The following is a 14,774-nucleotide window of genomic DNA, read 5'->3' on the forward strand; positions in this document are numbered from 1 at the left end:
ATTCACACTAAGCAGAACCCCTTGAGGAACCATGCTACTACTACTGTGGGAGTTTCTCTAACCGACAACCATCACTTAAGAACTATAGTGATGATACAACGCCTTACCTCGCGTTGCCGAGGCCCATCCTATACCTTGTTGTGATATAGAAAGCTAACTTTCACTAAGTGGATCCACTAGTCTATTGTGAAAATGATTCATCTAAAAAGTATGACCCTTTTCTTCCCATGATGGTTACATAATTTATGGAGACTTGAGTTAATATGAACTCGCATCCCTATATCGGTGCTCAATACTACTCTCAAAGACATACTTAGTTCTTTATGTTTAAAAAAAACTTCTTTCTTTGGTTTGAGATAATTACTCAAAACTTAGCTTAAAAGATCTCTTGGAATCGATATTCCCTTTTCTTTGCTCAAATGTGATAAACATTTATAAACTTCTTTGGGAATATATAGTTCCCTAAATACTTTTGAGAAATGAACTCAACTCTTACTCTTTGCTTTACTTGAAACTTGAGCCTTAAAACAAAGTAAAAACGTTTAATAAAGACTCTTGAAAACTTTAAGAAACTTAGCTTTGACTTGCTTCTTAACTTCTAGACTTGACTCTTAACTTCTTTGACTTTGATCTTAACTATCCTTGAATTGAATTATGGATTCAAGGCTCATGATCTCATGTCTATAGATGATTTCATGATGTTTAGATGTACCTTAGAGTGTTAGAATCAACTAGGAAACATAAGTACATCACTTAGAAACTAGTACAAAAAGATGGGGGAAGAATGGGGTGAACTGGCGTCCGTGGCACTTTGAGAGGCGTGGGGAGCCAGGCCCCAAACTCTAGAGGCCTGTGTGGGGCGCGATGGCTGGCGCAGCGCCCCAAGGACCAAACTTCAGAGACTGGTTTGGGGCGCGCTGGTTGGCGCGACGCCCCACCCTATTCCCCAGGTGTTTGACGACTTTTCTTCTCCATTTTTCATCTCCAAACCCTCTAAACTTCCCTAGTTCTTTCCCCAATCACTTAGGATCATTATTACCTTCAACTTACAACAGATCTAACTCGAAAATCCACCCGGAAACACGAATTAAATCACTAAGAACCCTCAACAACACAACCAATCAAGAATTCGACAATTGTTCTTCAAGAACCTCACCTTTCAACATGTAAATAACTCCAAACCAAATGATTTGAAACAAGTTGATGTGTGGGTGAACAAACCCAACACAGAAAGATCTCACATACCTTGTAGGGATCACCCCTGACGAAATCCACAAGCAATTCTTTAATGCTCTTGACGAATCTTGAACTTCCTTCTCTTTTCTTCTCTTTTATTCTCTTTTCTCTTTTCTCCAAGCCCTAGCGTGAACTCAACTTTTTTTTTTCTGAACTGACTAAAATATGATTTTTACCCCAATTAACTCTTAAAAACGAATCAGAATAATAAGGTAAGGAAAAGACTAAAGTACCCTTAAAAAATCCGGTTTTAGACTTTCCTTATTCGAACAACCCAACTTCCAAAGGGAATAACTCACTCATACAAACTCAGAATCGTGCAAATTCGGTGGCGTTGGAAAGATCATTCGAAGGGCTTCCCAACCATATCTGGAAATACACCTAAATCATCCCGAGTTAGGAGTTATGGCCATTTGAATTTGACCAAAAACTCACTTTTCTTAACTTAAACAATTTTTTTCAGATTTTAATTCTTTCCAAAAATGACTATTTCCAATTATAAGCTTCTTCATAGTTATTTCAAAATGCGAGATGTTACAATATCTCCCCCTTGGGAACATTCGTCCTCAAATGAGATTACTCTTACTAGGATAAGGGTGTAATATCAATCATTCAGTTCAATCACACAATCCACCTTTGACACCTCAAAACACTATCTCCCCCCCTAGTTGAAAGGCCACCACTTTTTGCTTATTAACACTTGCCTTTAATTCAAGCAATAAAGGATCTTGGTCTTTCTTGCCTTTTATTTCTGACACTAATGATGGTTCAGACCCATTCATCACCACTATTCTTCCTTCTGTGGAATCCATTAATCGAACTCCTAATCATGCCAGTTTATGCACCTCTTGTGCTAACTCTTTCTTACCTTCATCAAAATGGGCGGTACAACCCATAAATAATCTATTCAAGGCATCAGCAACAACACTAGTCTTACCTGGGTGATAAAGAATGCTCATGTCATAATCTTTGAGTAGCTCCAACTACTCTCTGTGTCTGAGATTAAGCTTTTTCTGACTAAAAACTTACTGAAAACTTTGGTGATCGGTGAACACTTCCACATCAACACCATATAGATAATGGCGCCATATTTTCAAAGAAAAACTACGGCAACCAATTCTAGATCACAGGCTGGGTGATTCTTCTCATGAACTTTCAACCGCATCTTTCAACTCTTTCAACTTTTACAATTTTGTTGGTGCCATTCTATATGGCGGAATAGAGATAGGACGAGTATCTAGAATGATGTCTATGTCAAAGTTTATTTCTCTCTCAGGAGGGACTTCGGAAAGATCATCTGGGAAGACTTTTGGGAACTCTTTTACTACTGAGACTGAAACTGACTGAATAAGAGGTATCTCAACACTTGAGTCATTAACTCTGACTAAGTGATATACACACCCCTTAGAAACTAACTTTCTTGCCTTAAGGTACGAAATGAAACGACCCTTAGGCACTGTTGAACTACTATTTAACTCTATGACTGGCTTACTCGGAAACTGAAACTTGACTACTCGGATTCTATATTCAACTGAGGCATAACAGGCGTGAAGCCAGTCCATTCCAAGAATGACATCAAAGCCTACCATATCTAACTCAATTAAATCAGCCATGGTACTCTTGTGATTGACGGAAACAGGACAATCGTGATAGACTCTCTCTCTGCTAGAATAAACTCATAAACATGGGTAGAAACACTGAATGGTTCACTAAGTTGCTCAGGAATAATATCAAAATCCATAACAACACATGGAATTACAAAAGATAAACTCGCTTCTAGATCTAGCAAGGCATAAACAGTAAGGTCAAAGACTTGAATCATACCAGTGACAACATCTAGCGAATCCTCTTGCTCTTGGCGACTGTTGATAGCATATAAGTGGTTTGTTCCTCCACCCGTACCATTTCCTTGCATGAACTTTGGGAACTCTTCGTTGAAGTGACCCTCTTGGCCACACTTGAAACAACCTGACTGACCATCACGACACTTACCTGGGTGGATCCTACCACACCTAGCACATGCAGGATCCCAGTTACCTCCTTGTGCCACCCCCTACCTTGAGACCGTGCAGGCTTATCTTTGAACTCGTTCCCTGAAGTCTTAGCTCTTTTATTCTTAAACTCTTATCTATCCTTCAGCTTATACTCCTTGACTTGTTGTATATGAATCATAAACCTTGCTAGGTCCATATCCCCTATCATCATAGCTACATTGCCTTCTTTGCTTGACTGACGAGACAACCCAGCAACAAATAAACTCATCCTGCTCCTCATGTCAGCAACCATCTCCGGAGCATAGCGGGAAAATTGTGTGAACTTCAGACTGTACTCATGAACACTCATAGACTCAGGATTAAGGGTGAGACACTCTCTTATCTTTGCCTCTCGCAACTCACGAGGAAAGAAACGCCCCATAAGAGCACTCTCAAACACAACCCTACTCACTACTGGTGCATCATCAGCCCTATTCTTTTTCCATTGGTCGAACCAGATTCTAGCAACACCCTTCATTTGGTATGCAGCTAGTTCCACCATCTCTGCCTCAGCAATATGCATCACATCAAATACCCTTTTAAGCTCTTCAATGAAGTTCTCCGAATCTTCAGTGACACTTGAACCTGTGAAGCTTGGTAGGTTCATCCTTAAAAGCTCACAAATACTTAAAGTATCAACCACTTTGTGTCGAATATCTCTCTACCCAATGTGATAGGTCGCAACTTGACTTATCATCCAGATAGCTTCACGGAATTCAGCATGGGTAGCTTCTCCTTGAGGTTGCACTTCAGGTGCATTTGGTAACTCTCGTTCCTTGACAATCCTCTTAGTTGGACAACCTCTGACTGCTCTTCGTGTAGGCATGATTCTCTGGAAACACGCGCAAGCACGAATTAGAGGGAAACTTTTTGGAGATCAAACTCTAACGCACGAAATGAGTATGAAAGAAGTGAAGTATTTTCCTAAATGTTGCAGCCTTCTAATTATAGATGTGGTGCGCTTCACACCGATAACTAGGACTCTACAGACATGGCTTCATAGACTCCCCAGGACTCTTGAACTCTGTGCTCTGATACCAAGTTTGTCACGCCCCGAGCCTAAACCCTAGGCGGGACTGGCAATCGAAGACCATTACTGGCCACAAGCGAACCCTTAGCCTGGCTTACTTAACTCCGTGGAAGACTATATGCATATTTATAATGACCAATCACTATAAATGTACTTTAAAAGAATAAACTGAACTGCTCAACTGAACTCATAATGCTTTAAAAATAAACATTTAACATAGCTTGGCAACTCAACTCTGAACATAAGTCAATAACAAAGTAAAGAGAAATGACTAACTGACTGTCTATCTATGAAGCCTCTAATAGCTGAGATGGATGTCGGGACAGGCCCATAACATCCTAATGAACTATCTAATACTGAGAGTAAACAAAAGGGATCCTCCTGAATACAAAGAGGCTTACCAATAGACTCTGGACTGCTCACTGGATCAACGATGCGCTGGATGCCGATCCTAGTTACCTGCGTCTGCATCATAATACAATGCAGGATAACTGGCATCAGTACATTGAATGTACGAGTATGCGAGTTGGAATGCTAAAACAAATATATGCTTAAAAGGATTCTGAAAGAAACACTTACCTTGGCTCTTCTCAACTCATGAATACTTAACTTAACTCATTTCATTATAAAGTAGTTTAAAACAAGTGCAATATAAAGAAAAAGAAATTTGTTTAAAACATGTAGTCAATTCATAAACATAATATCATAAAAAGACAAACCATGCTCCCTCTCAAAGTCTACTTGTGCAATGCATGAATGAAGTCTCATACCCCCATTCACACTAAGCAGAACCCCTTAAGGAACCATGCTACTACTGATGTGGGAGTTTCTCTAATCGACAACCATCACTTAAGAACTATAGTGATGATACAATGTCTTACCTCGCACTGCCGAGGCCCATCCTATACCATGCCGTGATATAGAAAGCTAACTCTCACTAAGTGGATCCAATAGTCTATTGTGAAAAGGATTCATCTAAAAAGTATGACCCTTTTCTACCCATGATGGCTACATGGTTTATGGAGACTTGAGTTAATATGAACTCGCATCCCCATATCGGTGCTCAATACTACTCCTAAAGATATACTTAGTTCTTTATGTTTAAAAACAACTTCTTTCTTTGGTTTGAGATAAGTACTCAAAACTTAGCTTAAAAGATCTCTTGGAATCGATATTCCCTTTTCTTTGCTCAAATGTGAAAAACATTTATAAACTTCTTTGGGAATACATAGTTCCCTAAATACTTTTGAAAAATGAACTCAACTCTTACTCTTTTCTTTACTTGAAACTTGAGCCTTAAAACGAAGTTAAAACGTTTGTTAAAGACTCTTGAAAACTTTAAGAAACTTTGCTTTGACTTGCTTCTTAACTTCTAGACTTGACTCTTAACTTCTTTGACTTTGATCTTAACTATCCTTGAATTAAATTATGGATTCAAGGCTCATGATCTCATGTATACAGATGATTCATGATGTTTAGATGTACCTTAGAATGTTAAAATCAACTAGGAAACATAGGTACATCACTTAGAAACTAGTATGAAAAGATGGGGGAAGAATGGGGTGAACTGGCGTCCGTGGCACTCTGAGAGGTGTGGGGCGCCAGGCCCCAAACTCCAGAGGCCTGTGTGGGGCGCGCTGGCTGGCACAGCGCCCCAAGGACCAAACTTCAGAAACTGGTTTGGGGCGCGCTGGCTGGCGCAACTCCCCTACCCTATTCCCCAGGTGTTTGACGACTTTTCTTCTCTGTTTTTCATCTCCAAACCCTCTAAACTTCCCTAGTTCTTTCCCCAATCACTTAGGATCATTATTACCTTCAACTTACAACAGATCTAACTCGAAAATCCACCCGGAAACACGAATCAAATCACTAAGAACCCTCAACAACACAACCAATCAAGAATTCGACAATTGTTCTTCAAGAACCTCACCTTTCAACATGTAAATAACTCCAAACCAAAGGATTTAAAAACAAGTTGGTGTGTGGGTGAACTAACTCAACACAGAAAGATCTCACATACCTTGTAGGGATCACCCCCGACGAAATCGACAATCAATTCTTGAATGCTCTTGACGAATCTTGAACTTCCTTCTCTTTTCTCTTCTTTTCTCCTTTCTCCAAGCCCTAGCGTGAACTCAACTTTTTTTTCTAAACTGACTAAAATATGATTTTTACCCCAATTAACTCTTAAAAACGAATCAGAATAATAAGGTAAGGAAAAGACTAAAGTACCCTTAAAAAATCCGGTTTTAGACTTTCCTTATTCGAACAGCCCAACTTCCAAAGGGAATAACTCACTCATACGAACTCGGAATTGCGTAAATTTGGCGGCGTTGGAAAGATCATTCCAAGGGCTTTCCAACCATATCTAAAACGACACCTAAATCATCCTGAGCTAGGAGTTATGGCCGTTTTGAAAGTTGACCAAAAACTCACTTTTCTTAACTTAAACAATTTTTTTCAGATTTTAATTCTTTCCAAAAATGACTATTTCCAATTATAAGCTTCTTCATAGTTATTTCAAATTGCGAGATGTTACAAAACAATTATTAATTACCCAGATTACTAACAATTCTAACAACCCCTAGATCATCCCATGATCCCAATTATCCAATTAAGGTTGTTTTCACCATAGATTCAAGATCAAAATCCTCCCCCATCAACATTGACCCATTCTATTACGTTCTACGGATCGAAAAATGGATTCGGGGAGTTAAAAGCTTACCTTTAGCATCAAGAATGGTGAAAAACGAGTAGAAATCACCTAGATGTCGTTTCTTAGCTCTAAAAGTCGAAAAGTGCCAAATAAGGTCGTTTAGGGGTTTATTAACGACTTAAGTCACGTCTGGCCCGCCACAACGGCCCTCATCCCGCTGTAGCGGCAGCGCCAGAGCGACACTTTGCCCTGCCACAGCGGCATTTTCAAACCAGTGAGCAATTATGATTTTGAGTCCCGTGTCGTCCGCCACATTGGCTCCACCAAAGCGGCAAAGACACCCGCCAAAGCAGCAAAATTGAAATAGAATGCTATTTTAAAGAATCCCAAATCTCATTTCACAACACACATCTAATCAACAACGCTCAGAAAATACCTTTCACGCTAAGGTCAATTCCCGGAGATCTACTCATCCAAATCTAATTCCGTAAAGGCGTACGGATTCCTTAACGAGTTATCTAACCATTCATGCAATCAAATCCATCATTAACTCACTCGATTGTTACAAGATTTCCCCACCCCTCAACTACTCCGATTTTGTCCAAATCTGAACATGGTTGGGAAAATTCTAATACTACCAAAAAGTTTTTCCGGTCCCAAATTTTCGCCCGTTGGCATTTCTATAACGATGAAACCCGGTCGTTACAGATATAAAAATCTTGGGCTGCTTGTAAGTACAGGGAGAAGAATAAATTCTACTATTATTAGATGATAAAGCAATGTATATGGAACACCAAATTAAATTTGTCATTGATGACTCCTTTCCTACTATAACTTTGGATGACTCTTGGCCTATCCTATGTGATAAGATAGAAAAAATTAATTTATTCTATGATACTGAAGCTTTATTTATTCTAGGCATATATGCCTTTTTGTTGGCCTCAATAGACATCTAACTTTATGCCACATACACACGTTTTATTTGGCAAAACACATATAGGATGCCACGGAGAATCTGTGCATGATGTGTTTGTTCAACTATGTACAAGTTTAAGTGTTTATTTGTGCACACTCAAATTTAGAAGGGGTATAGATTTTAGTCAAGATCAAACTAAAAAACATATTTATGTATTATACATTTGTTCTATAATACTGAAGCTTTATTTATTCTATGACTTATGTATTATTCATTTATTTTGTGATACTGAAGCTTTATTTATTTCAAGATACTTTTCTCAAAAATGTACATTATTTGATGTTAGTAATATAGGTAGGCTTCCAATTACACAAAGGAAAATCTATATATAATACTCATATATAATTTTTTATTTTCCATCTCTCATTCTTCACCCTCATAAAAGTTGAACAGAGAAGAATTTAAGAAGAAACTCAAGTACACTTCAACAAGTCCATTTTCAATTTATAAATAGACAAATCAAAAAGGTAATTATTATTTTAAATGTTTTACACATGCACCCTTTTATGTATGTACTTATATATATTAGGCCATGTTACCTCAAATTAGTTTCTTTTTCTACAGGTTATGACAAGACATGTATATAGGGTTCTTTTTCATAAAGCTACAAGAAAATTAAAATTAATTTCCCCTTTTTGCTTGTCTTTTCTTTTCAAATCAAATTTTGTAATTAATTGGATATTTAAAAAAATGATTTTTTTTATCAAAGTTATTATTTAAATCAATTCATCAAATTAATACGCTTTTATTTTTTGAAGTTTTACGAAACTAGAACTAAATTACAATATAGCTGCAAAAAAAATTAATTTTAATTTTCTTCTTTTATTTTTACACTAAAGAATAATGAACGAGAATGAATAAGAATAAGAAACTCAACTAATAATAATAATAATTAAAGAAGTCAAACAATAATTTAGTTGTGGAAAAGATCAAATACATGATTTTTTTTTTAAAAAAAATTAGTTTTATTACTTTTGTAATGGTAGGGATATATGTGAGCAATTTTTATAAAGGGGTATATCTGAGTCAATTTTGTAATAGTAGGGGTATAATATGTGAGCTACTTTTATAACAAGTGGTATATCACCTTTAAATAGCAAAGTTGAGGGGTATATGATCAAACCATTTTCCCTATATAATTTCCCTTTTGTTGCTTTATCTTTTCTTTTCAAATCAAATTATATGATGGATTTCATTGGATTAATTATTATTAATAATAATAGCCATGATATTTATGAATTGATATTGAAAAGAATGTGTAACAGCAGTGGTAAAAATAATTTAATTTTAACGATAAGACATAGTCCACTAATAAATCAAAGTTGAAGGATATTTTTGACCCTTTTCCATGTTATCTAATACTCCCTCAAATTGTCTTTTGTAGGAATTACAGTTGAAGAAAAAGGGATGGCACACTCCATTGAGATGGCCTTAATCGAGGATCAAATTCCACTATTTCCTCAAACCAAAAAAGATGAGGTCTTTCTCTCAACTATCTATCTATAATTAACATGATAAAGTTTGAATCTTTATTGATCACACGCACAAAAAGAAAAGTTGAATTTTTATACAAATCAGTACTGAAATTTGAGGTGTCTAGCTACTACTGGATTAGTTTACGTGTTAAAAAAATTTAACAAACATCTCAAAAGAATATGTAATTGCATAAATATTTCCAATAATTACAGATAGAAGAAGAAAGAAAAGTGGATCATTCAATCGACATAAAGGAAACAAATGGTGAAGATTCATTAGGGTCGCAATTTGATTTTAATTTGATGTACTCAATTTATATGATTCGTCACTTTCTTTACTTGTTTCAAACCATAAATTTCAGAAAGAATTCTTCAACTCCATGTCAAGTCAAACAACATCATATAAATTGGGACGGAAAGAGTATCTCGTAAAAGAATATGTAATTGTTTGATTATTGCATAGTGCTTCTAATAAACATTTCAAAAGAATATGTAATTGTTACAGATAGAAGAAGGAAGTGAAGTGGATTATTCAATCGACATAGAGGAAACAAATAATGGTGAAGATCCATTAGGGTCGCAAACAAAGAAATCTCTAAATGAAAGAATTAAGAATTTGAACAAGTCGTCTAACAAAATATTCACTACCATATTCAAGGTGACTGTGGGGTTGAGTGAATCAAATCCAGATGCTTATAAGCCAAAATTGCTCTCCATTGGTCCTTACCATAAACACGATTCTAAACTTGGCTCGATGGAAAAATATAAGTTGTGTTACCTACAACGGTTTCTTAAGCGAAAAGGGGGGATTCATGATGTGGAAAGTTGTATTAGTGAAATGGATAAACTAAAAGATGATGCACTTAAGTGTTATGATGATATAGGGGGGATTGATATGTCTATTGTTGTAAATTTTTCAGAAATGTTATTGCTTGATGGTTGTTTTGTGGTTGAGTATATTCGAGAGCATTGTGAATTCATTCTTGATTGTGAATCCATTTCAATTGAAGAAGACCGGATTATCAAGAGACGTTGCATAAGAAATCAACTAAATCGAGACTTGTTGTTAATAGAAAATCAACTTCCTTTCTTTGTCCTAACCAAGCTTTATGAAATGTCAAAGGAGGAAGGCGAAGAAACATTGTTAGAGATGGTGAAGTGGACATTTTCTCTTGATAAATCCTCTATAGAGACCGAAGGTAATGAAAAAAATTTCAAACACTTATTTCATGTAGTACACATGTGCATGTCATGTCGACCTTCAAAGTCAAAAAATAGACCTAGCAATATGGCAGATTGCCGTAGAAGCTTATTTGGAATCCAGTCAAAAATAGTCCGGAGGAGGAGAAGGAGAAATAGGGACGAGTACATGATGTGGCATAAGGTCATGCCAAATGCAACAGAGCTTTCTGAAGCTGGAGTTAGCTTCGCAAATGTTGGAAATATTTTTATGAGGTCATTGGATAAAGTCTATGACGATGATCTTGGGGATAGCACAAGTTTATTTGATATAAAGTTTGACAATGGATTGATGACAATCCCTTGTTTTCGAGTTGTAGATGACACAGAAACCCTCATGCGAAATCTCATTGCTTACGAACAACAGTCTTCTGATGTATGTCTTAAATATTTCAGTGATTTTGTAGTTTTCATGGATTATCTTATTGACTCGGACAAAGATGTGAGTTTGCTTCGTATGAATGGAATCATTGTAAACAAGATAGGAGAGGACAACGAAGTGGCTAGCGTCTTTAACAAAATGGGGAAAGGGGTCGTAGTTTCAGATGACTTCTATTATGAAGAAGAATGCAGAAAAGCAGTTAAACATTGTGAACAATCATGGAATAGAATGAAGGCAAATTTGAGGCACAATTACTTCAATAGTCCTTGGGCAGGAATTTCAACTGTGGCAGCTATCATACTCCTCTTACTCACAGCTACACAGACTGTTCTAGCTTTCATAAGTGTTTTTAAGTAGTTGCTTTAATTATGTGTCATTGTGGTTTGTTAAGTTAATCATCCACTACTCCATATATATATATATATAATATCTTTAATTTTGTGTTTTATGGGATTAATATTGTATCCTAGTTGTATTGATGGATTATAGATGTAGAGTTTGGGGGCATAGAATGTGCTCCATCTTTAATTAAATGTGATAATTAACTATACAGATCATAAGACCTAAAGTAAACATATTCCTATTTCAAAAAATATATATGAACAATTAATTAATATCATCTATATTAATTTTTTTTATATTCTATTTTTTACTACATGTGCATGAATTTGAAGAAATTGAAGGATTTTTTTAGATAACTTTCTTCGATGTAATTTTAAGTTTAACTCATGATCCTAACATATTTACTAATCATGTTTTTACACCTACAAGCCGATGCATTTCTAGGTCGGCATTTGATGGTAATAAATCATGTCAAGTTTTTGTGTACTACTTGCACCATTTGGATAACATGGTCCTTTTTAATCGTATTAAATTTCGTAGAACCATGGAATCTTAACATATGCATCAATCATTACAATGTTCATTTTGTGAATGTGTTGATCTTAAACAATCCTAATATTCACTTAAATATATACTAGTATTATAATTAACTATTTTATATAAGGGCAAAAAATGCATAGATAGACATGAGTATACAGATTAGACGTCAGTTATCGCTTATACAGTACAAGATCCATTAGGGTCACAAACAAACAAATTTGTAAATCAAATCTTTGATGAAATGTTTGAGGATTTGGACAATTCGTCTATTAAATCGTGCACCATATTCAAAGTAAATGTATTACCACGTGAATTAATTCCAAATGATTTTACACCAAAGATGATCTCTATTGGTCCTTACCATAAGAAAAATCATCAACTTCGTCCACTGAATTCACTTTTATTTCATGTGATTTTTATGGTGACATGGCATTTGTTAGTTTTGAGGGGTAAAAGTGAATCTCTTCTATTTTTTACCCCAAAATCAAATAAAAGGTATATTTGATCCATTTCCAATAATTGAAGGGTACTTTTAACCCTTTGGCCTTTTTCGAATATTAAAAAATGAATTCGAAACTCACTCATTTTCTAGAACAAATAACATCTTTCTGTATCGTACCTAACACACCCTAAAAGTGTCCTTCAAAAAAACTTGATATCAAATTTTAGAATAAGTGATGGCTTCAAGACACACTTAAAGTGTTATTCTATGATATCTTTTTACTAAATGTAAATGTCATTACACTTTATTCTATGATACTAAAGCTTTATATTCTATGATACTTTTCTCAAAAGGCACATTATTTCATGTTAATAATATAGGCAGGCTTGCAATCATCCGAAGGAAATTTTCTTCATCTCTCATCCTTCACCTTCATAAAAGTTGAGCAAAGAAGAATTTAAGAAGAAACTTAACTACACTCCAACAAGTCCATTTTCAATTTATAAATCAAAGAGGTAACTATGTTTAAATGTTTTATACATTATATATATTGCACCTTAGCTTTAACACATGCACCCTTTATATTGTATTAACTTATGCTTAATTTGCTACCTCATATTACATTATTTATTTACTTATTTATTTACTATTAGGCCATTATGTATATATATATATTCCTTCCTGATCTTTTTATATTTTAAAGATCATAGTTTATTTTTTAGATGTTATGACAAGACAGACATGCATCTAGAATTCTTTTCATAAAACTAGTAATTTAACACGAAAAATGAAATTAAGTTCCTTTTTTTTTGCTTTGTCTTCTCCTTTCAAATTAAATTCTGCAATGAATTATATTAATAATATATAAATTGAAATTTAAAAAAAAAAATGTTTTTTTTGTAGGAACTAGAGTTGAAGAAAGAAGGATGACTCACTCCATTGAGATTGCCTCAATAGATAACCAAATTACACTGCTTCTTCAAACTGAAAAAGATGAGATCTTTCTCAACTATATATATAAATTTGTTTTAGATTATTTTTTAAATTCATCTTGTTGACAAAAAGGATATGTGCAGCACTTTTTTAACAAAAGATATACCCAACCTAGATTACAAAGTTGAGGAGTATATTTGCCCTTTGTTTCTAATAAACATTTTAAAATTTCCTACTCTTTTCTATTACAGATAGAAGAAGGGAGGAAAGTGGATCATTTAGTCAACATAAAGGAAACAATTGATGAAATGTTTGAAAATTTAGACAATTCATCTATTCAATAATGTACAATATTCAAAGTAAGTAAATGTGTGGCAACATGAATCAAATCCAATTGTATATACATCAAAGATTGTCTCTATTGGTTCAATTCGGTAATTCAATTTTCAATATTTTATGCCTAGTCCTAAAGAAAACTATGCAATACTCCCTGTTTTAGCTCATTTTTCGCCTATTAAAAAATATAAAGTATAGTTTACTAAGTTATTCCTATTTATTAGATGTTCAACAACTGTCTAATATTCATCCTCCGACACACACACTACCTGCCAACCCCATAGTCCTCATCCCTAGCCCCAAGACGACCTAAATAGCGGTTGCTTAGATTTTATACAAATATTTTTAAGTATATATATATAATCGATACTCACTTATTTTTCAGAAAAAAAAATAACATTTTTCGTCATACCAAACACACTTTAAAAGTGTTCTTCTTCAACTTAACTTGATAGCAAATTTAAGAATAAATGATGGCTTCAACCCACGCTTAAAAGTGTTATTTATGATATGTTTCTTAGATGTAATGTCATTACACTTTATTCTATGATACTAAAGATTTATTTAATTTATTCTATGATACTTTTCTCCATTATTAAAGTATTTTTCGTCACAATTAGGTGTTTTTTTACTCAAAGTAATTATAAAATATACACAAGTATTACCACATTCAAAATAATAAAGTTATAATTAAAGAATATGAATTTATCAAACTGAACCGTGAACACCCAGGCATATAGGTGGCAAAAGTTGCTCCCCCCAATCAATTAAATTAAGACGTTCTCACAGGACCATGTAGTTCTCCCTCAGTCCCAAAATAAGTGTTATTTTAGCTAATACCTCGCCTATTTTTTTTATAAAAAAAAAGTACAAAGTATAATTTACTAAATTATTTTTATTTATAGATGTTTTATAGTTGTCTAATATTCCACCAGCTTCCAACACACCCCCACTACGAATTAACCCCATTAACTTCATCCCCACCCCAAACACACCTTATAAGTGTTCTTTGTACTCAAACTTCATGACATGATAAATTAAGGAAGTTCATGATGAAATATCATTCATAATATAATATTCTTCCTTCCTTACCAAAGATTGACAAGCTCATATATATGTCTTTCTTTTTCAACTCAATCAAATTACCCCCATTA

At 34.7% G+C, this 14,774-nt stretch overlaps 1 protein-coding gene across 1 annotated transcript in view; it reads left to right on the forward strand.

The window, feature by feature from the left end:
* The window catches only part of LOC102582247 (UPF0481 protein At3g47200-like), a 12,788-nt gene extending 1,404 nt beyond the window's left edge, over positions 1-11,384 (forward strand). The window contains exons 3-4 of the mRNA XM_015315011.1: positions 9,316-9,410; positions 9,903-11,384. Of these exons, the coding sequence (XP_015170497.1) occupies positions 9,316-9,410; positions 9,903-11,384 (1,577 nt within the window). The remainder of the gene's footprint in view (positions 1-9,315; positions 9,411-9,902) is intronic.
* The last annotated feature ends 3,390 nt before the right edge of the window (positions 11,385-14,774 follow it).

This window comes from Solanum tuberosum, unplaced genomic scaffold (assembly GCF_000226075.1).
Source record: "Solanum tuberosum cultivar DM 1-3 516 R44 unplaced genomic scaffold, SolTub_3.0 scf00330, whole genome shotgun sequence".
Classification (NCBI taxonomy): Eukaryota; Viridiplantae; Streptophyta; class Magnoliopsida; order Solanales; family Solanaceae; genus Solanum; species Solanum tuberosum.